The sequence below is a fragment of the Cloeon dipterum genome, chromosome 1, assembly GCF_949628265.1.
Source record: "Cloeon dipterum chromosome 1, ieCloDipt1.1, whole genome shotgun sequence".
In the NCBI taxonomy this organism is placed as follows: domain Eukaryota; kingdom Metazoa; phylum Arthropoda; class Insecta; order Ephemeroptera; family Baetidae; genus Cloeon; species Cloeon dipterum.
This window is the reverse complement of record NC_088786.1, coordinates 2,353,147-2,376,565: the sequence shown is the minus strand read 5'-3', so window position 1 is coordinate 2,376,565 and position 23,419 is coordinate 2,353,147. Positions and strand designations below refer to the sequence as shown.

The 23,419-nt window shown below is 41.5% G+C and overlaps 1 protein-coding gene and 1 long non-coding RNA gene across 15 annotated transcripts in view; both read right to left on the bottom strand.

The window, feature by feature from the left end:
• The window catches only part of da (daughterless), a 107,945-nt gene extending 84,574 nt beyond the window's left edge, over positions 1 to 23,371 (bottom strand). For all 14 annotated transcript variants that reach the window (XM_065476305.1, XM_065476304.1, XM_065476310.1 and 11 more), the window contains exons 1-4: positions 23,247 to 23,371; positions 14,389 to 14,435; positions 14,022 to 14,136; positions 247 to 269 (exon numbers count right to left, since the gene is read on the bottom strand). In XM_065476305.1, the coding sequence (XP_065332377.1) occupies positions 247 to 269; positions 14,022 to 14,136; positions 14,389 to 14,435; positions 23,247 to 23,328 (267 nt within the window). In that variant the 5' untranslated portion in view covers positions 23,329 to 23,371. The remainder of the gene's footprint in view (positions 1 to 246; positions 270 to 14,021; positions 14,137 to 14,388; positions 14,436 to 23,246) is intronic.
• On the bottom strand, positions 19,386 to 21,036 carry LOC135946537 (uncharacterized). The gene is made up of 4 exons (XR_010575523.1): positions 20,843 to 21,036; positions 20,553 to 20,702; positions 20,358 to 20,484; positions 19,386 to 20,292 (listed from the first exon to the last, which is right to left on the bottom strand). It is a non-coding gene; the product is annotated as an uncharacterized LOC135946537 (long non-coding RNA).
• Positions 23,372 to 23,419: the final 48 nt, after the last annotated feature.

Here is a 23,419-nt window from a genome sequence, read left to right as displayed (position 1 = left end):
TAGAGACGGACAAAAGGAATGATAATTAATATCAATTTCTCCTGCTGCAGCAGGTCTATATTTGTTACGCGCAAGCAGCTGAAATGACCTCTGCTTAATTCAATTCATTATTGGTGTTAATTAATCAGTGCTCTAATTAGAATTCGCCAAACAATCGCAGCAGGAAATGAGCCGATTGACACCGATTGTGCTGTAATAAATTATCCGGCAGCGGAGCTGATGCCTCACGTGTGTATGTGTACTCACTTCTTTTTTCCGTTTGGCGACACCTGAAACAAAAGAAAAATTAATTAGTTTGTTGCGTCTCATTAATCAGTGTCGAGGTGCGAAATAAATAAATACGCCCGCGAGCTGTTTTCTCATTAGCGAGCCGGTGCGATCATCGCCATCAAAAAATAATGAAATAACCTGCCGCCACGGCTTTATTATTACGCGCATGACAATATGCATGCATGTACAGCACGGGCTTGATTGAAAGGTGGCTTTTCTCGCTCATTCACCCGCGGCCGAGAGCTGACGAGCGAGCGAGCGAGCCAAATGAAATTTGCGCTAATAACACTCGCACACACACGGTCGATAATCCAATAACTAATTATGCATCGGCCAAGTGCGTGCTGCTGGAGCCAAGAGAGCGAACGAACAAGCTTGGATGCTGTTTTGCATCTCGCGTATTATGCGTTGCGAGAAGGGTTGCGGATTTGAATTGCCTCCATCATCTGCACTATTTTCATAGTTAAGCTGTACGGAAAATTTTTCCAAAATCCTGATTACCTTTTCATGAAAATTTATCTCAAAATGTCCTAAATTTTTGAGAAAAACCGCTCCAAAGTTTGCATACTAATGAAGCGGCGGGCAGAGACGATTTTTTTCACAATTTAGGGAGTTTTTTCCTCAAAATTCGCATACCGTTGGATAGATAGCGTCGAGAGGGACCGAAATCAAGCACATTTAATGTTGCTAAATTTCTCAATGAACTACTCGCTACCGTCAACAATACAAAATGTTTCAAATTGTTTGCTTGTAAAGCTCTAATTTAGTAATCCTAAAAAACTAATCGAGACATTCTAGCGTTTCCTTGCCTAGATTGATTGGCTTTTGAATTTAATTTTTAGCCGAAATTCCATTCATCATGGAATCTAGCAGAAGTTAAAAGCAATATAATCAAATACATATAGAAAACAGATAGGTCCACGGGGAGAGAAGAGGCCTAGGATTAAGTTCCACAGCCCCTGACTCTCATCAGCATATAATGAGAGATACGCAGCGGCTACAATTCTAATTTATGTTCATCGCAGAGTATACACGCGCGCGCGCATGCATCACAATGGCGGACCGAAATCACATTATTTCCCAGCCGTCAATCGTAGCGGCGATTGTAATTGTGCGCCTCTCATTCTCTCCCAGCAGCTTTCCAGCCGTGATTAATGCGGCAGGTGGAAATTGAAGAGGTTGCTGCGCGAGAAAGAGATTTGACGGACAAACGCCGGCATTCGGAGAGCCAGGGGTCACCTCTGACTGACAATTTCTAAAAGCGGCATATTTCACCGCCTAACGGCGAAGCATCTCCACTTGTACGCGATTTTTCATCCATTCATAATTCGCCAGAAAATGAGTTATCGGCGGCGAGAAACAAGGAGCTTTGGAATTGTCACCGTCCAGCCGCTCGGCTGGAAACGCACGCTGCGCGTTTAATGTTCGTGTTGATTGTAAATTATACGCGAACGAGCCTCTTTCTCGCTCCATCTGACTCGGCTAAATGAATTAAAAATGAAGACACACAGGCTTTTTACGCAGCAAAAACAGGACATGCGCGCGAGTTATGACCACTTCGGTAAATGTGTGCAAGTTCGCATCGGGATTCCGTGACTCGAATGACACTTTTCCACGCAACGCACACTCTTTTTACTGCTTGAAACGTCTTGTTTTTCGTTTGGTCCGGTTGGATTATTTAGATTTTCAGCGACGACATGCGGATTTTTTAGTTTAAATACACGCAAAACTGCCATTTTTCGGCTTTATGTCGAATGAAGAAGACAAACGTGCTGATTTCACAGAGCGCGCAAGACGAATTTCAACACCCAACCTTCTTTCTCGCTTGATATCAGTGTCTCGTGAAAACTTTCGAACTTGAATCGATTTTCACCACTGCCGCTTTAAACATCAAGCCAGTTCTCTTACTGAAAGCATGGCGCGATAAGCCTGCTGCTGGAGTTTCCCATTTGTTACTAAAACGCGCATTCCTTACGAAAAGGCCATTAATTAAGCCACATTGACAAAAACACACTTCTTCTTCAACATTAAAATAAGACGCCGTCAAAAATAGAAAATAATTATAAATCACCGACGCGGGGCCGGCGACGTCGATCTGATCTCTTTTTAATTAAGACGTGTACACACAGCACCATTGACCGTCGGAAGGACAACAAGCACTTTTTTGGCTTTATCAGCAGCTATATATTCCTTGCTCCATATTTTCTACGCGCAAACAGTCACTAATGTAAAATTAATTTTGGTATTGTTAAAATTTTCCCTTAATATCAACTAACAGCAGCTGCTGCTCCAATGACTCACATTGAGTAAGACCGTAATTGCATTTGATGACAGTTCATATTATGGGAAATCAACTCATAAAGAACAGTTAAAGGACTAAATTTAAAAAAAAGTTTTTTCCTCATTAAATTTCCGAAGTTTTTAGCGCTTAAGTGTGCCGCCGTGCACCATCGCTTAATTGAACAAAGTGGATCAAGGTGGATTTTTGAGGCGAGTTTTTGCGGTAATGTTACATGCAGCGGCAGCCAGCAGGAATGTCAACCACCTCCAGCAACCGACCTGACGGACGGACCGTTTTGATGGGGGAAAAGCAAGCGTGTAAAGAAAGAAGTGAGATAGAGCACGGTGTGCGTCGCGTCTTTAGCAGGCGGCTCCCAAGTCGCTCGCACCTGCCCGTCGCGCGAACAGCTGCCCTCCCCGGCCCCCCTGTTTTATTATTATTATTTGAGCTTGCTGGCCGGCGAAGAACGAGCAACTGATTGTGTGACTGAGCCAACCAACCAACCAACCCACCAGCCCAAGGAGTAAAAAGCTTGCTCGCGCGCCGGCACCTGTTGACTTGACTGATTCTTGTATTTATTGCCGACTGGACCTCACTCCGGCCACCGGCGCACACGTTTTGCATGCGAAACGCCGCGCCGCGCATCGCCAATGAGCGGAATAATGCGTGTGCCCGACCGACCAACGCCAGCCAGCCACCCGCCACTCGATATATATGTATGTTATGCGCCACTCCAATACCTTGATATATCAACAATATGATGTTGACAAGTTTTTTTTCCATGCTAAATAAAATTGGAGTCGAATGATAAGTATTTTCATGGAAAATATAACTAAAGCACCGATTTGGGCCGCGTTGGAATGGGAAATACTTTTTTATTATTACTGTTTATTGCTCATGTGAAATATTTACATGCGAAAATTATGGAAATTCATGAAAGATGGCAAAAAATGACAAGCAGTATCTGCACAAACGCCCGAATAAAAAAAATTGATTCATCGTTAGTGCTTAATTAGGTAATTTAATGAGGCAAAAACACTTTTGTGGGAGAGAGTTAAACATTTCACACGAACAAATAAATAACAAATTAATAGTCAAGAACAAGATTTTCTAGTAAAAGGTATCTTTAAAAAAATATTTCTGTGCACCACTGTCATTTATTGCATTTTGGACGAATTTTATCACCGTTTTCACAAAAATTGAACAAAATTTTGCCTAAATTGCATCATCGCATTTCCTAGGTTTGCGATAAAAGATCAACGCGTGTGCAGAAGAAAGGTCATTCACTTTTGAAGACGCGTGCGTTAAAAACAAAAAGGCAGGTGCTCTCGTGCGGGTTTGGCGAAAAATTTGATTTGAGCTGCTGGGAGAGGAGAAGCAGAAGCTCCATCGGAATGGAGAGAATTAGCGAGAGAAATAAAAAGACTGCTGCCTCCGAGCCCTTTACTGCCGCCGCTGTTGCCTCGGAAATGTTTCTCAAAGGCGCAACGTAAATTACAATTTAATCTGAATTCAGCTCGTGTGCTTCTGCTTCTTTTTCACTTTCGGATGCCGAGCTAGATATTGCGCCAAAATATCGTATTTTTTTTTTTTTTTTTTTTTTTTTGCTCTTTTTATCCTTGTCCGTCCGAGGACCGGGAAGGGCGCGCACTGCACTAGCACGAATGCTGAAACCCGGGTCCCAATAACACCGCGAACGGATAACATGGGCGCACCAGGCCGCACAGGGACCCAGCCAACCGAAGGGCCACTTGCCTCTGCACCGAGGACTGCATTGAAACGCTAGACATTCGTCCCGTGAAGCCAAATCATGCATGCTGGAAAGGTGCAAACCAGCAAGTAGCGAGTCGGCGCCGGTGCGCCTCCCAGCCCGTCGAGCAATTTGAGCAATTCGAGTCACTAAACTAACCACTTTTTGCCATCTCTGACATTGGGTAGCCAGTATTAGATCTCCGAACTGCTCAAATACCTCACATTGCTTTGACACTCCTGAGAGTGCCTTAACAATGCGAGCCAACGGGCTGGTTATTTAATACTGCTCTAAAGAGAAACAGCTCAATCAACTTTTTGGCAGGTGAATCCGCGTGCGATTACGAAAAATGACGCTTAATTTATTGCTTGTGAAAGTTTGGCCTGCACATATCACTCACGCGCGCGCGGACTGCGAGTGAATTGGAAGGACATTTAAACCGAGCAGGAACGTGCCGGGTTTCGGAATGGAGGGAAAAAAATATGATAATCGCGAGAGTCGGGCAGGTGCTTCCTTTCTTCCGCCGAATTTGCACCTTGCAGAGTTTGACCCAATTTTCAGGCAGCTTGCGCGCCGAACGAGTTGAACGCCTTGAAAACTATTTCGCAATAAACAGTGTCCGCAAAAAGATTGTAATGCAACAACATCACAGTATTGAGATTATCCAACGTGAAGCAACATTTGCGAGGGAAAACTCTATTCCGAAAGCACTTTGCGCAGGCAAAGGTGATCGCCCAGGGCAAATAGCACTTCTGCTCAATGCATATAAACAACCACCATCTCTCCGTGTTCATCTACACATATAGCTGAGGGGTAGAAGGAAAGATTATATATTGTATTTACAGCACGTTGGTGTGCTGCATATACAGTACTTCAGCATAATGGCTTGTAAAGTTGGAAAGATGGCTATGCGCGAATGAATGCAGCAGCGCGGCGGCAGCGGCGGCGGCAGACAGAGAGGAGCGAGATCCGGAATCGTAAATAGCTAGCTGCGCGGTGGCAGGTGCTGCAGCCAAAGTGCATGAGGTGCATGTAAACTCTTTTATTATTATTCGCACTGCTGCTTCGAATGCTGGGCTGTTTTTGCCAAGGGTGCAACTCCTTTCCAGCCCATTTCCAATCGTCAAAAGTCGTTTTGACTCGACACCAATACGACTCCCGAGAACTTATTTTTTAATAAAATAATTCTTTTGATGGCTGTGTAAAATAAAATATCGAATTCTTTTAAACTTGCTAATTGGCACTTTTTATTCTGTGTACAAAATATACTACTTCAAAGAGATTGAAAGGGGATTGGCCATTTTTTTGAATGAATGGATGAATCACGCAGCACGCCGCCACTTTGCTCTGATGCGTTGGCAAGCAGCACATTCCAGTCCAGTGTGTCTCCGAACGCATACTCTATTTATTTAACTTAAAACAACTATTTATCCTGCGGGCCAGCAGTGTTTACACATTCTCCAAATCTCCATCTCGCATCTCGTCGAGGAAGTGGAAAAGCATAAAGCCATCAGTGCATAGTTATCAGGGGCAGCCGAAGATAAGCAAATACAACAGACGACTTTTCTGCTCAAATCCTCTCCATTTTTTCGGGCCCTCGCGCGCGTCTCGTATCTGCGATACAGCCTCGCAGCCAACTCCGGATATGACGCAATTTTATTTAATAAAAAGTCTATTTCGATATTATAGCCGGCTTTCTGATGCCGCGCGCGACGACCAAAAAATCATCATCTCGCCTCTCTATGACTGACACCACGCCACTCCATTCCGACACGACGTTTGATTTATTCGGGCAGGTGTGCGATCAATCAATCTTCGCACCGCGTTCTTAAACGAGACTTGATTAATTATCAAGTGTATTGAATCAATCGGCTTGAGCCTGACTGACTGAGTATCTGCATCTCTAATTGCAAGATTGAATATTCCTAATATGGTTAAGCAATACGAGCTTGGTACGCAGGACCAGAATATTTTTATGACATTGCCGAGTCTGAACAGCTGAATATTGAGAAGGATTAAATTTTCGGATATTTGGAAGTTTTAGTAGATTTTAACCGGGAACAATTGAGTTATTGGATTCAATGTAGGCTCCGCTATTCTCTCATATGGTCGTGTTCACTAATTGTAAGTCCTCACTTCTTCTCTCGTCTATCCAATGGGGAAGATTTTTGTTTTAAGAGACAGTGCTCGATCGCTTTTTGAACAGATATTAAAGTAAAGGACCAGCTTTCAGCTATTTTTGCTAAAAAAAATAAAATCAAGGAGCTCCCCAGACAAAAATTTGCTCCAACTGAATCATCGAGGGTTGGATTTAGAAAGAATTTTCCTGGGTTTCACAGCGTCATTCCTCTTTAGGATTAAATTTTCAACGTGTTCAAGCGTAGACACTCCATACATAATAAATTGTTTTGCCGGCACTTTATTCTCATAATAAATGTACTCGAATGCAAGCTAAACAACAAAGAAAGAAACGTTTAAAATATTCACCTTTCCAAGCACTCGCAAGGCGAGTTAATTGCGTGAAAATATGTGTCCATAAAAGGAATTTGAGGCCGTTGCCGGCTCACGAAACGAAAGACACAACTCTAATGGCCAATTTTTCGCGGCTGTCACCGGAAGATAATGTTTAAAATTTGCGAGTGAATTATGAGAACTCTCGATCTTGCTCACCACAGCTCTCTCTCTCTCTCTCTCTCTCTTTCTCTCTTTCTCTCTTTCTCTCTCTCTCTGTTCTGCAGCTCTCGCGCGAGAGTGTGTGTTGTGACAATAAACAGGCATCTCTTTCTCGTCTCCTCTTTCTTTCCTTTAACCCCGCGTGACACGTCAAGCAGCGCGTGCTGAAGGACACGCTGCTTCGGCTGGGTGTCTAATTGCGATCTCTAGATACAATTAACCGCCTGACGACTCTTGTTGTTCATCGTCCACGCACTCACGCGCGCGCCGCCGATTTGTTTGAATCCAACTTATTGTTGGTGATGAGTTAGATAGCATGCGGAATTGGGACGTTCGCGTTAATTAGGAAATATTATTTATCATCATCGAGGCGTCGCCGATGCGAGGGTTAAATGGTGTCAATAATGTAAATCGTTTCGAGTTGCACTCGGGTTTTATGATACGGAAAGTTGGCAACACAGAGCGCCGCAAGTTTGATTATAGAGCGCAGCATGCTGTTTGAATGTTAATGTGATCAACCAAAATGTATTGTGTCAGTAGTTCCGTCTCATCCACAATCAACACAACATTTTTGTGTGTTTCAAAGGGAAAAAATTGTCCTCACGTTGCCACAGGCCAACAGTTAATAACATAAATTTATTAATTTCATGCACCCTCATTAAAAAGTACATATATTGAGAACTGACAACCAAACGTTTCGATTATAGAAGATAGTTTTTACTCTAGTTATTTGTTTATTTAAATACAAGAGGCATTTGGAAAAATTCTTCAAAGTTATTAAATTATTTCTGTAAATGTGCCTCGCCTAAAAAACCAAGAATTTTTCCTCTGTTCACATTATATTAAAAATGGGCTCAATTCCATGCGTTTATCATTTTGCAATATTAATTTCCCGACTTTATCCATATTTTGCAGTGCGTTTGAGGGGGAAATATTTAATTTCTGCAGTTGGGAGATGTTTTGCATACAAGCATAAGGCAGTGAGAACGTATCGTTTGTCTCCCGGCGGTGCTGCGTGGCATGACACTGTCAAATAATAAATTTTTCTGTCTGAGATACTCCAGACCTCATCCTGCACGTCAATCAAGAAAGTGAGCGGGCGCAAAAGCGTTCACATGAGAGGAGGAGGAGGACCGCGCCGCGCCGAGGCTTGCTCAAGTGTGTTTTCGTGCTCCCAAAAGGTCGTCAAAATATTTCTGCCCGCGGAGAAAGGGGAACAAACGGGAAATATTATTCACAGCCATATTCAATCAGCAACATGAACAATAAGTTTTAATTGAGATACGCTGTCGATATTGTTTCGAACGGAAAAAAACACGTCGTCACAATGGGAAACGTACAATATTTTGACTTCGAGAGAACAGCGTGCGCCTCATAATGCCATTTTATTTTAATCGGCCAGAGTCATTATGAGAAGAGGAAAGGCAGCAACGTGCGTGTTGCGGGTCAAAAGGCTACGCATACCTCCCATATTGGCATCGCTAGCACGCGAAAGGTGCCACTTTTCCAGCACAAACTCGCTGCTGGCGACTCTCTGGCCGACGGACCGTTTTATTAGCACTTGAACCTCGGAGAGAGATCCGGATGATGATTTCTTAAGTGGCAAAATGGTCCAACCTGCCGACGCAATGCTCGCAGAACAACTTTTAAATCGATCACCAATGTTCAAACAAACACAATTTCGGTGTGAAAAACCGTCTCGGCAGACACGTAGCAAATTTAACGCGAATTCTCAAACGCCCAGTTTCAGGCTTCGCGCATCTCTACTAATGGCCTGGCCACCACCTTAATGTGTGCGCTACTCAGAGAGGAGTGAAAAATTGCAGGTAACACCTCGTCGCTTAATTAAGACCTCGAGCCTTTCGCTCGCCGCAGAGAAATTCCTAAATCAAAAAGGGGCGCACAATAAAAGCTAATTTTTGTGTTATCTGTATGCCGAGTTTTCAGCGAGTGATGTGGCGATTGGGAAATGTGTAAACGTCGTTTTTTGACGCACAACTTTTCATAATTAGACGCGTCATTCCATATCGTATTGTATTGGACACGCTTATATGGAAGCAATTTTATTATATTATAAAATCCTTTCTTCGACGCGAGCCAAAACAGTGTTTTCAAAAAACTTTCTTCACGGTTCGCATTTGCAGCCCAAGATCGACGAGGTTTATAATCAAAAACTAATTATTTGTAATATTTTATGTACACTGTAATTTTGTAAAGACAAAAATTACCATGCACGTTTTTAATTTTTTTTCTGTTAAATTGCCGCTGATGTAGCAGCTGAACGAGCACCAGCCGATAATTCATCCTGAATTGGCTGGACTTATAAGAATGTACCAATGAAATATAACTAAAAAATATTGGTTACATAACATCATGATTGATTTTTTTTTCGCAGAATAGATTATTATAAGAACGTACACCAAAGCGGTAATAGCGCAATTCAGTATTTTTAACAAAAATAACATATATAATGTCTCCAAACGCGTGTTAGTGGCGTTATAACCTTTCTTGCGCCAGGTAACAAGATATCCTACGAAATGGAAGTTTGTGTCTAGAGATAACCTCCAATCTCAATAACGGCTATTTTTATCTTGCCGTGATAAACTTGACAACAAACCTTGCCAACTGTGACAAATTAGCAAAGTTTTTTTTAACTTAATCGAATATCATGATCAGCGATGAACACGAAGTTTCCTTATTGCATAAGCACGCGTGGAAAACTCCAGATGTTCGCGCACTCGTGCAATCGTTTGCGCTGGGCGTATGTTATGTATGTAAATTTAACAACGCACAGTTAGCCGCGAGTAATTTAAGTTTTTGAGTATCGAAATCTCTCAGACCGCAAGGACCAAGCAAAAGCAGGATTAATGTCGCCATATTTCACTCTTTCCGGTTCACGAACTTTCCTCCGGCTTATACAAAATACGCGCGAGCTCCTCGCATTTCAAGTGACCTTTTTATTCGTGCGACTCATTTCTTTGCTGATTCTCTCACGCAGCGTGATTAAGTGTACGGCTGAAGCGGCAAATTTGAGCCTGCTGGACTGAATGAGCGCCGTCCAGCAGCATCTCTGGCCAGGGTCAGGAATTGTGGGCATCTTGCGTCTGACTTTCTCTTAGTTTTAGGGGATTTGCGATCTGCTTGGTCAAACCCGATCTACTTTGGTTGGCAAACAATTTGTATGGATGAGAGCTCTATCGCACATATACGAGATATTGTTTTAAAAACGATTAAAATTACTAACCCTGATGGTAATATAAATGTACAGCGAGCAGATACACATATGGGCCGTAAGAAGCGCTCGTTCGTCGGGCGCGTCGGGCGTAATCTGCAAAGGCGATCGATCAAGAAAAATCGAGAGCAACACGAGATACTTTAATTTCTTTCTCTCCAGCTTAGAAATATTTATGGGCGTGTAATTATTATATTTATGGTCCGACTGTTGTCCGCTTCGTAAAAATGCGCGTGTGTGTATTTGGCAAAAGTTGCGGCGCGCAGTGAGTATGATGTAAAACGATACCCCCCGCGAACTCTCGGCGCAAAAGAGAAAATACGTGGCCATATATAGCCAGGCGAAACAAAAGTACCGAAAATAAATGTCTGCTGTAATAATATCGTAAGGAATAAATTCAACACTTTATCTGCGAGCCGCGGTAATAATTTAATTCGCACCTTCAGATTTATGGGGTCACACCCGATTGACCTCACCAGCTATGAAATTTCTTCTAACTGCGTTTGAGGGAACTCATTTGTTTTCAGTCAGAAATCGTGCACATTGGAGAGTGTCAAACTTTGCTTTAATTGAAATATGAGTGAACACGAAATGACGGCGCTTTTTTTAACTTAAACGGGACCCTTGTGCTTGCATTATTGCTGAATTAACTGGAGCTTCAACGAATCGACCAAACAATTTGATTCAGATTCATGAGATTAAGTTATATGACACTTAATCAGCGCCTCAAGAAAAGAAAAATAAATCATAACCCAAACATCAATATGTAGAGTAAAAAATTGAAACCTATTTAATTAAATGAAAGGCACAAGCCTTTTTAAGAAATCTGGTGATTTTGTAATGTTTAAGAAGCGTAAAAATCTGCAAAATCATCAATTTTAAATTCACAAATAACTTTTGAAACAATTTAAAAATAGGACATCAAATTGCAGAGAGGCACTACAGCTATATAATGTTAGCTCCAGAAATATGTATTTTGCAACTCATTATTGGCACCGACAGCTACAACGCTGGCCAATTTTCCGAATGCAAGAAGATGAAACGCAATCGGTGCAAAATCTCTAAAAAGAGAGTCATCTGCCGCGCGGATCGAATAAAAAAAAGCAAGACATAAGTAATAATAGCGGCGGCGGGTGAGTTCATCAACCGCCACGCGAATTTCGATCGTTTCTTCGAAAGAGCAAATTTTCCATCGCGTACAAGTGAAGTGCAGATAAGTCGGCGGGTTGGAAAAGGATTTATGGCTGGGGGCGGAGAGAAAAGTGCGCTGTCGTCGTTTATTTCGTCGTCTTGGCGTCGGCAGAAAACAAATAATTGCTCGGGAATGATATGGTCCAGAAGGCTGCGCGCTCGCTTTCCAATATGAATGCGTCGCCGCGGCGGCTTTAATTTTATATATGTATACAGCGAGTGTGTTTACTGTACAAGAGACACTATTTAATGCAGTGAGCACCATAACGGCGGCGGCGGAAGTCACCAGCCCCGGCGTCTTCGGATATTATTATAAACACCAGCGGAGCTGCTGTTGCTGCTGCAAGAGAGCGAAAAGAAGCACCACTACCACCACCTCCACCACCAGCTCGGCGAATCGTCGCCCTGCACAACTATAGCATGTAAACAGATTGCACATTTGCAAAGAGGATGGCGGCAGCGCTTGACAAAATAATTAAGTGCCACTTGACTTTGCCAACAACAATGATTTAATTTGTATTCATTCGCAGGAAAAACCTGATATTTTCCTTTCGAGACATTTTTCCTTATGTGATAATGTTATTTTTAACTGGAATGTATGGTTATATACACCAATTTTGTGTGCACATGCCAAAAGTTCGAGTAAAAAATTATTATTCATCAATTCACCAGTTGCATAAACCCTTAGTGTTCGAAGCCACCAACAGATGGCGCCACTGTAGACTTTCGTAATAAATTTATTTTTAAGGCACTTCCGCTGCGATTTCAGACTCAATCCTGCCGATGTGGGTTCTTCACTTACTAATTATGCTTTCATTTGCTGAAAACCAAAATCAGTCCAGCCATTCGCAGCGGAAGTGCCTTAAAACTGAATTTATAAGAAATTATACGGTGGCGCCATCAGTTGGAGGCTTCGAACACTGAGGGTTTATGCAACTGGTGAATTTCCTATCGAGAAAGTTCAACTATACCCCGTGAACTATATGAAAATAAAATTTACGTAAATTCAGCATTGTATTGATTATTCATCCTTTTTAAGACCACCCCAATGAATGATGCATAACAATAATTATTGGGCATTTCGTTATATCTTTATAGTGAAATTTTTGTAGCAAATGTGATTATTACTTTGAGTTTAAACAAGGTTGTTTGATTAGCATTTTATCTGTGTCGTCCCTATTTTATCGGTCTTGTCGTCATCGCTCCAATTTATAAACAAGAGTAAATCATTCGAGATAAATAAATCCAAATTCATAAATGTTTGGATTTGTCGTCATCGTCTGCAGAGCTCTCGCGTCAAGGCTCGGAATGTGTTCTGATACAAATACATTCATATAAACGTTATGTCGCCAGCGCTGCGGCGATTTCAAAATGAAATTTCCGTGCGTGTGCTGAAAATAGCTTTTTTGTGTTGCCGACACACAATCGATGTAGGTGCGAAAGAGTGTTGTTGCCACGGTGAACTATGAAGAAATCGCTCGCCGCCCCCACAAAATATACAATAATAAATCAGCTCACTGTCCATGTCACTGCATCAATATTTGGGTTAGTAAATATTCGAGCCTAAAAATATCTTTTAAATTAACTGGAATAAAATTTCAACTGGAAAATATTTTGCGAACTAGAGCACAATTCTGGCGGTTTGAGACGAGAAAACCCATAGTCGTAAAATTGGTATAAATCAAACTGCCAAGCAGAGCATTCCATGGCGGAGATTACAGTTACGATGGATTTTTACTAGAGCAGCAGATTTTTAAAACGCGGTGTGTTCCCAATCCCGTCAATGAAGTAGTTTTCCAATTAAATTTGCATACATTCCGCATATTAATTAGCAAAATTGGACAGGCCGATTTTTAATTGGTCGGCGCTAAACTGGTTCCACACTTGTGGTGTGTGTACGAATACGAACACGGCCGGGCGATGCGATGCGAGCGAACGAGAGCGCAATTTCGCGCACAAAATCCATAAATGGGTGCTTGTCACGTCGGGCACTATCGCCAGCACCCATCGCAACCCTTTCGGCTCATCGCCGAACCAACCACCGACCGACAATAATATAATTATACAGCTCTTATCGCACTTATTAATCTCGTCGGCGTTATTACACCGCGGGCAATTAAAACATAAATAAAAGCACGCACGAAATTTTCCCTGCTGATCAAGCATGAAACACGAAACACTGCCAGTTTTCTCTATATAGCTAACGAGATTTTTTTTGTATCCTTTCGTTCCTTCTGCTCTCGTGCTCCTTCCAATCGGTTGAAAGTTCATTATTCGAACCGACGCACATAAAACTTAGTTACATACAGCGCCGAGGAACTTTTCAACTTCTTTTATATCTCCCCGGGCAGCAGTAACAAGCACATGCACTCGCAGGCTCACTATCGTGTAATTATTTGGCTAAGTTATGGCCACATTTCGTTTTATTCGCAAACAACAGTTAAACACAGAGAAAATTCCGCGAGCTGCTTTCCTTATGTAACACAACAACAACAACGACGGCGACGACGATGCGCACCGCACCCGTAATGTATAAGCGTGTGTATATGTACTTGCACATTTTGCTCGCACACACCGTAATTGTGTGTTGGTTTGTACATGTGCGCGAATTAAGGTTCACTTACCGGCTGGCGCACCGGGTCTTCTTGCTGCGTTCGTGAAATTGAAGTAGGGCGTCTCAGGACTGAAACCCTCGCCTGGCGCGCCCCCCGTGCTGCCAGGGTAGTTGCCTGAGTAAGCCTGAAACAAAACCGGAAATTTTAAATTTTTAGCTTGCCGAAAGTAAAAAAAATATGTGACAATTTCTATACTGATTTTTTTTAAATAGAAACAGTTCATAATTTAAATAACAAAATTATATTTGAATACGAAGATTTATATTAGGCATATTGAATGAAAATAAACACGACAGAACAATTTAGGAATGTCAGCATTTTATAGGAAAACCGTAAAGACAACGAATAAAAGTATAGGAAGCAGAAGGAGTCTTACCATTCCATTGTCCATGTTGCCATAGGATGGATTAAACACTGGCTTCTCTGTAACACACAAAGCAAACACAAATTACCGTTTGGCATTCCGAGAATTTTCCAATCTGCGTGTACACAAAAGGCGCGAGAAACAAGCAACTGAAATAACCGCCCTCGGCGTCCAATCGTCTGCGTGAATTTATGTGAATTAAACGCGCGAATTAATGAGCAGCGCGGCCCGCGGGAATCGAAAGCAAGCGAAATAAAATAAAAGCGACGCCGCGCGCGGAAAGGTGCATCTCTTTCTCCGACTGACTGGCTGACTGGCGCCGCTTCATTATGTGATTTTGACGGATTGATCACGCTGTCCGCCGCCATGCATCCATGCAGCATCCAGGCAACCGGCATTCCGCCGCTCGAGAATTACATTACGCTGTATTTTTCAAGCGGGATATATGCGCGCTGCTACTGTATGGTTATTGCCCCTTTCCGCGATGACTTTCCGCACTCGCTGCCTGCCTCGCGCGCGATATATATATATTTATTTTATCAATCGCAAACAAAAGCAGCCTTTTCTTCGCCAACATTCATACAATTCACATCCATGCTGCTGCGCTGCTATACGAATGTACGTATTTATACTGCATAAATTTCAGCTCTATGACAGCCGTCAATTTGTTTTGTTTACTGCAGGCTATAAAATTTGATGTGCACTTCAATCTCGTATGTAAATGTGTGTGTATGTAGTCGCTCGCGTATGATCACATACGAATATATATGTGTTACTTGCACGCCGATGCGGGAGCAGCACTTTTATTTCGCCTGGCAAGAAAGGTAACTTTGGTCTTTCTCAAATCTTAAATTGAACTCCAACAAATATCAAATGTGCAAACAAAATAAAGCCTGCTGTCTTGGGAGTGCGTAGACGTTTTGGTTGGAGTAAAAATCAGTGGCAGAGTATCGGTCATGCGTGAAAAAGTCGATTTGCACAACATGAAATGGCAATTTTGACGAGCTCACTGACTTTTCAGTTTCACAGTACATTACTTACCGAAAACTATCAAGCGCAAAAACAAAAAGGCCGAAGGCTGGCCGGGCAGGCGGGCGGAATAAAAATTATTTCTAGGTGAGTGCATGGCGGCTAAGGGGAAAAAGACCGGGAAAATAAATAAAAGTCTCCGCGTGCGCAATTGATATTTATGGCTGAGACATTTTATCCGGAAAGATGGAAGAGTCCGTGTGGTTTAGGGGGCCCATAACTTTTTCGAGATGAGCTCGTTGGAAAATAGGAAAAAATTGAAACGCCGGAGTGAGAAAGAAGAGCAAACTCTTGCTCCTTGCCGGCTGGGCGGATCGCGCGGGGGTGGTCGGGGGTGCGACGAACATGGCTGAGCCGGGGGAGAAGAAGGGGCACCACACACACACACACACATTCACTCAAGAGCAGTAACTTTTATTCCGAGGGAGACGACGATGAAGAAGCTGCAGCATCGAACCAGCCAGCAAACATCTCTGCTCGGTCTGATCCGCGCGCCTTCTTCGCTTTTTATACATATATTATGCATGTGTCGCTCGCTCGGTGCCGGTTCCGACGCCAATTTGCATAAATTTTTACCAGCACGCTTCGGTTGCATCAGAATTTAAATTTTAAATCCGCTCCCATGCGAGGAAAACAAACCGGATTGTACCTATTGATACTTGACTGACTATACAATCATTGTTCAAATTTTCTAATTTTAAATTCACTCATTAAGTGACTGGTATTTGAGAATCATTAGGAGCGCACTTTCTTAAATACTTAATATATACTATAAAAAATCGTCATGTGTGACAAGTTAATTTTTCTGTTATATTTTAGTATATTTCATTGGAAATGAAATGCAGCGAATTTATTCTGAAATTTCCTGCTCTGTCACATTTTGCAATAAAAAAATTATGAATTTAGCTAAATAATGGTGCAGCTTGAGAAATAATCGGAGCATGCGCCGGCCACACCAAACAAGGTCAGTGATATTTTGCCAGCTTTGATAATGAGCATCAGAAAACACCGCGCGTCCATTACCTCCGAGAAGAAGCGAGATACAAAACTCTGTCGCTTTTTAAAGAATGGAAAAAGCCCCGTGGCGGTGATAAGAAAAAAGCAGAGAAGTAATCGTGTGCGGATAAGATGATCGGTGCTGAAGAGTGCTCGAGAAATTTCAAGCGGTTAGCAGATAAGGCGCCAAACACCTGGCAACATAATCAAATATTTAATTTTCGATCCGACGCCGCGAATCAAGTATGTATAATACGCTGCGAGCCGAATGACACACACACACACGGCGAGCGATGAGTAAGATTTCCATTTCATGCATTATCTGCCAGCAGAGGAAATTTCGCCAGAGGCGACTGGCCAGACTTATTATCATTAAATTCTATTTTCATTTTGCTCGAGTGCTCAAGTCAAGGCGAAAGAAACTTCGCTGTGCCGAGATCACGGCGAGGGAGGCGCAGATGAGCAAAATTTGCGCTAAGCCCTTTCTTCCTTGTTGGCCGGAAATTCCAACAAAAGATACAAACGTGTGCCGTTTGCCTTTCGTCAAGAGTCAAGATAACTTTTGGTTTTAATCAGCACACACTCATGAGATCATAAGGAAAATCCATATATAGATATTGCTTCTTTGTAACTAATTAGCTGATTCCGGCACAAACAATTTTTATTCTAGATTATAAATATTTATATTTATTAAAATAGCATATTTATAAGGAAAATATTAAAAAAATAACATTCTTTTACTCATGCTATAGGAGTGATGATGATTCATTTCTAGATGTCCACGTTTGCTCCTTTTCATTTGCACTTTTCTACTTTAATTTATTCCTAATTAGAATTGGCTGGTCGAAAGTTGAGATTATAATTTTTCTCGGCATGTTTTGGCTCTAACTGGCGCCCTATTTATTACAAAAATATTTTATTGATTAAAAAACAAAACTCGACCTTCACCCAACGTGCACAAGTCAGAAAAGGAGTTTAAATTATTTTCTGCGTACTAAAATTTGATCAATACAAGCAATCGTTCTCTTAAATTCGTCGATTTTCTATTCCTCACATATGGCATTAGATTGAATAATCCACCTTTGGTTGCCTCCTGCCTCTGATTGCGAGGTTTATACAAAAGAAGAAAAACAACAAGAAAAGAATGCAAATGGTCTGTTTATGTAGGAAGATCTCATATTTCGTGCTGAACTCGGAGCTATTCGGCAAGAATTTGAGACAAATTCCGTCATAAAGAAGAAGATCCCATTGTTTCGAATGGAAATTCTTATCGCCTGACCGTACATATAAAATTCGCATTCACCCATTGTACAACGCAATTTGCATGCAAATATCCAGCCGAAAATGTGTTTACTCAGTGCGCAATGAAGATGGAGCGAAAACAAACTCCATTCCCAAGAGGTCAGGGGTCGGCGAGTAAAATCACAAAGACTTTCACTGGATTGTAAAATTTACCATGCAACCAAAAGGCGACAAAAAAAATGAGGAAATTTATGACACTGAGTTGCCTTCACTTTCTGACCAGAGCAATAAATCTAAATCAGGGGCGGCTAGTACAAAGTGCCTTTGTCCTCTCCTTCGCCCCTCACTGGGGGTGCGTTAGTTGCACCTATTGTTGCATTTTCTTTACTTTACGCGTCGCCTATAGTAAGGCGTGTACAACACCTACGCTGCACCAAGGGGGAGGTCTAACAAACGTAAATTCATTATGTTTAAAGGTCGTTTGCCCGTAGAAAAATTGTGCAATCCATCTCTGTTGCACGGATATATGTTTTCTGTGCCACAGAATAAAAGTTAGGGATTAAATTTAACCTTTTTCAAGAAAAAAATCCAGTGCCTAGAGCCAAGGAGTTAAATCACTATTATTTGTCGAAGGAAAAATTTACGAATTGTAGATAATTTTTGTTCCTTTAGATTGGATCCATCTCAATACAGATTTTAGATACAATCTGAACTTGAATCATATTTCTCCTTTGTTCGCAATACAAATTTTGTATTTTTTTTTGTATTTTCCGTTTTTGTTGTTTGCAACCAGATGGGACTAACACGCTGAAGTCAGATATATTATTATCATCTTTATTGCCTTTTAGCGGGGTCATACATCAGATATTGTTACAATTCTAAATATATGCCCCCCAATTGCAATGCACAAACAAATTACACACAAAAATAATACATTTTTAACAAATGCCAAGAATTCACCTGAATCATAAAACTTCTTTAAGTACAAAATTCTTTTAAGGCTGACACAAGCCGCAGTGAAACTGGCAAAGCATTGTACAAATTTGCAGCACTAGAAAATGGATTCTGCTGCGAGATCATTAATGTCTGAGGCACAATATACAATTCAGGCATGCGGCGCGTTGTGTACCCATGCTCGTCCCTGGTCATTTTGAAATAGACGGGGTATTTTTTAACAAATTTAATTAACAAATTAATTCAAACAATTAAACTGAAAACACTAAAAGCAGGTTGTACCGCTCAAAAAGTGGTCTCTTAGCACACAGCGGCTTTTTAGTCTCATTTACTTGTTTAACAGAAGTGTCGCCCATTCTCACAGGCTTTCTTTCTTTGTAATTGACCTGTGATACTATCATGTATTATTATGACTAAATGTGAGAATAAATAAATAAAATAAAATAAATAAATCGGATTTATTTATGTACTGAAAAATCTGACAGACACCCCAGTGGCCATTCCACGTGGACTCCACGGGGATCCTACGTGGATGATCCACGGATCCCACGTGGAAACCACGTGGATGGTCCACGTGGATTCCCCGTAGAAATTGTCCGCCCGAAATACGTGGTATCCACGTGGATGATCTATGAAGATTCCACGGGGATGATCTATGAAGATTCCACGGGGATAATCTATGAAGATTCCCCGTGGAACAGCTACGTGGAATCGCTGGGGATTTTCCGTGGATCGTGTTTCATTTTTCTGGGTAATAATATCGCAAATGAAATTCATTCTTTGGAATTTTAAAATTTTTATATATTTCTTATTCAATTTTGATTACAAAAAGATGACACATGCACAGTAACAATAGATCAATACAAAGAATTTTATCAATTTACAGTAGTGTCCATAAGGTTATGAGAAACAAGAGAAGACAATTAATTAAGAAAGCTGAAAAATTTTAACATTCACAAGCTTTGAAAACCCCTTAGTGTAATACTGCTCCCGAAAAATGGTGCTCTGCTTGTTAATTGATTTGATTTGATGTACTAAACGCAAAAGTCAGTCTAGCCAATCACCTTCGAAACGTCAGATTTAATAAAAATATTATTTCCATGTTTCTTCGGAGATTGGCTGAACTGATTTTGGTTCTCAGAATCAAAATAAATCATTTAAAACCCAGAAAATACATCAGCAGGATTAAATCCTTGACCTCAGTCAATAGGAATTTAAATTGGAAGTATACGGCTACGCCGACTTCGAGCACTAAAGGCTTACAGAAATGGTGAATTTAAAACCTATAATGGCTATCAAAAATATTTAATTTAAAATTTTCAGCTGCCAAAACGTTTCTGGCAAGAAAATTAAATGAATTAATGCCAGCTTAAACATAAATTTATTGCACACATACCTGTATTCACTAAAACAATGTTTGGAATTTAATTTAATTTTAATACCAACATTACAGTGAACACAGGTATGTGTATGCAATAGATATTAGCCTTAAAATGAATGTTCTAAACATGAAGTACAACAATTGAGCTAGAAAATAGCCTCACTAAAAAACAAAAATACCACTCAATCTTCGTCAGAGTTGTGGTCCAGCAATTCCATTCCAAGTCCTGTCACATAATTATATAGCTATTCGTCTTGAGCTCCGGAGTCACGTCGATTCCATCCGAGTCATAAATAGCACCAACAGACTTAAGACTGAAAAATAAATTAAAATTGTTAGTATTCATGTTCATTATTGCGCAAAAAATGTAACTGCTTACCTGGAAAATGCAGCTTAAGTTCAGTGCAGGCTGGAATCCATCGTGCTGGAAGCTATTCCCATCTTTCCCATCCATGACCGTGTCTTGACATCCTCGGCCTGATCTGCCACAGCCAGAGTATACAAGCCTACAGACACAGACATAGAGAGGATGATTATAAATATATGTAAAATGATAATTTTGGTGTCGGTGTACCTGTTAGCTTGTTTTGATCTTGCACCCAAGCTGAAAACCAGACATCCTTTCAATAATTACATACATAGTGCGTGGGGATCGCAAAGTTTCAGGACACAGCTTGCTCGAATTGCATTGTTGTCTCACTAAAAGTCAGCCGCTGGCACAGGTCTGCAAAAAACACGGCCAATTAATTAATTACAACGGAACAGATTGGCTTTAAACAAACTGAACTAACTATATTTATGTAGTTGAACTTTCAAACAGCGGCGAGAACATGATGTAACAAACAAATTATTTTAAGTCCTTACCTTTGATTTGCGGCATCTTTGCTGGGAGGGTTGAACAGGATTCAGATTTCACAGCAATCACCGACTTAAGGACATTGATGCTGGTCGCCTTAGTGGCGAAATTGCGGCCGAAAACTGACATTAATTACGCGGCGGCGTCGTCCAACGGCTTTTTCTGTTGCGCTCGGCTCGCACGTCCGCGCGCTCGCGGTCGTCTGTCAACAAACAGCAACAGGCAAGCGGCCAAGCGGCAGCGCTCATTGGCTTGCTGCGGCCAGTAAGAGTGCGCGCGCTTTTCAAAAGTTTGAAACACGGCTGCGGCTATTCTGGCGAGGTGGCGAGTGTAGATTTCGGAATATATTTGGAAATATTGAGTTTTCTGAGCTAGCCATAAACTTTGATGATGGTTTATTAAATAATACTAACAATTTAACGTACCTATAGGAAATACCAACGAACCAAAAATTTTTCAAGTGTCCGGGGATTCATCCACGAAAACTCCACGGACACTTAACCAATTTCCAAAATTTAGAAATTTAAGCAAGAATGACATGACTAATGAATTTAAAAAAGCGAAAAGGGGCAGCTCATGAACTGAACAATTTGCTTCAAATACATGCTATTTTTCATTTTTGCGTTAAGAGAGTTCCGTGGATCATTCGCGGAGCATCCACGGAGCATCCACGAAGACTTTTCCACGAAGTAAAATTTTAAAAAAATAATAAAAAAAATTAAATAAACTAGCTTTGGAGGAGCACTTAATTCATTTACCGATAATTTTTAGACACAAAAAGTGTTTTAAAAACACGATTTAGAAAATTGGGGATCATCCACGTGAGTTCCACGGAGCATCCACGAAAAAATTTCCACGATGGGAAATTTTACAAAATTTAAAAAAAAAACTGAACTAGTTTTGGATGAGCACTTAAAATTCATTTACTGATAATTTAGACACAAAAGAGTAATGAAAAACACGAGTTGGGGAAATTGGGGATCATCCACGTAAGTTCCACGGAGCATCCACGGAGTTCCGTGGATCGTCCGCGGAACATCCACGGAGCATCCACGGAGACCCTTCCACGAAGTAAAATTTACAAAAAATTAAAAAAAAATTAAATTAAACAGCTTTAGAGGAGCATTTAATTCATTTACCGATAATTTAGGCACAAAAAGAGCTTCAAAAACTCAATTTGGGAAATTGGGGATCATCCACGTGAGTTCCACGGACGTTAATTTTACCCTAAAAACCCAAAAATTCAAACTAAATCTGCTCAAAAATGGTCAAATATCGAAAGGGAAAGTATTTCCAAATGAGTGCACCAGAAAAAATGGCAAAATAGGTTCGTGGAACTCATCCACGTAAAATCCACGGACGAGGTTTCGTGGTGGCAACGTGGATGGCCACTGGGGCAGTTGGTGATTTTGAATTTCGAAAAGGTGAATATTGTGGCATTTTGGAAGGTCCCCTGACGAGAAAAATTTGCTATTGTACGAAAAAAATGCGAACGGACAAGAAAAACATTTGCGAGCTGATTAAGATGAAATTTTGCACTTTGACAAAATTGCTTGGCGCGAAAATCACGTTAAAGTTAAACAGTGCTCGTCTTACACGCTTCCAAAATAAATGCTAATTCTGTAAAATATACGGTGCTCTTGACTGTCGATATTGGCGCCTCTAAGGTCAGTGACAGGCCAAAGAGTGTCACAACAGTGAACAAATCCGGAAATCATAACAATTTAAACTACCCAAACGAGATGATGAATAAATTTGAGCACCTCATTAGCAGAATTCAAACAACCGCTTTTTAACGGTAATGAAGTGCAAAAATTAGTCAAATCCACTCCCGACCAGGTCCAGTTGCCGAAACAAAGCAGTGCCATCCGCAGGAAAGTTAAATTTCCGACCAATTCCACAGATACATACGTAATTGGCGAATAAAAATCGGACGCAGAGAAAGTGTCAGTGGCAACAACAAAAAAAATAATGACGGTCCATCGGGTCGGAAATGCAGTGGCCGGGAAAGAGTGCAATCGGCAGCAAATTGGTGGCAGCCCAAATTGGAACTGCAGAGCAAAGCCTGCGGCATCTCAATCACGTTCAAACACAGATCAGAGAAATCGCGAGTGTTGCGCCCAAGGGGATGATCCCGAGGCCAGCAGGCCGAGCGCTCGCCTCTCCACTCGGTTCGGCCCGAGAATTCGGCGCCCGGGCGTCGGCATCCGAATTTAAGCGTCTGACGCCGTTTTGGACGGTCTCCCCGAGGAGAACCTTGAGAGAATCGCGAAATTAACAACGGAGCAGATCCTGGACCACAGGACAACAAACGCCGTCGGGATGCGAAGGGGCCCAGAGGGGGCCGCGGGGGCGCGTTCTGCTCCGAGAATCGGGGGGGCGGAGGCGGGGGGCTTCTTGTGCGGCACTCACCTGGATTTTTGTTGGCTATTTTGTTAAAACAATTTTGAAAAACTTCATAGAGCGCCATAGGCTCATCATCGCTAGTCGCCATCTTCACACGAAGTTGTCGACTGGAGCAAACGCCTGGGAATGACTTTTTAGTTTGTGCAAAAGAACGGTAGATGTCATGGTCGGCAAAGCTG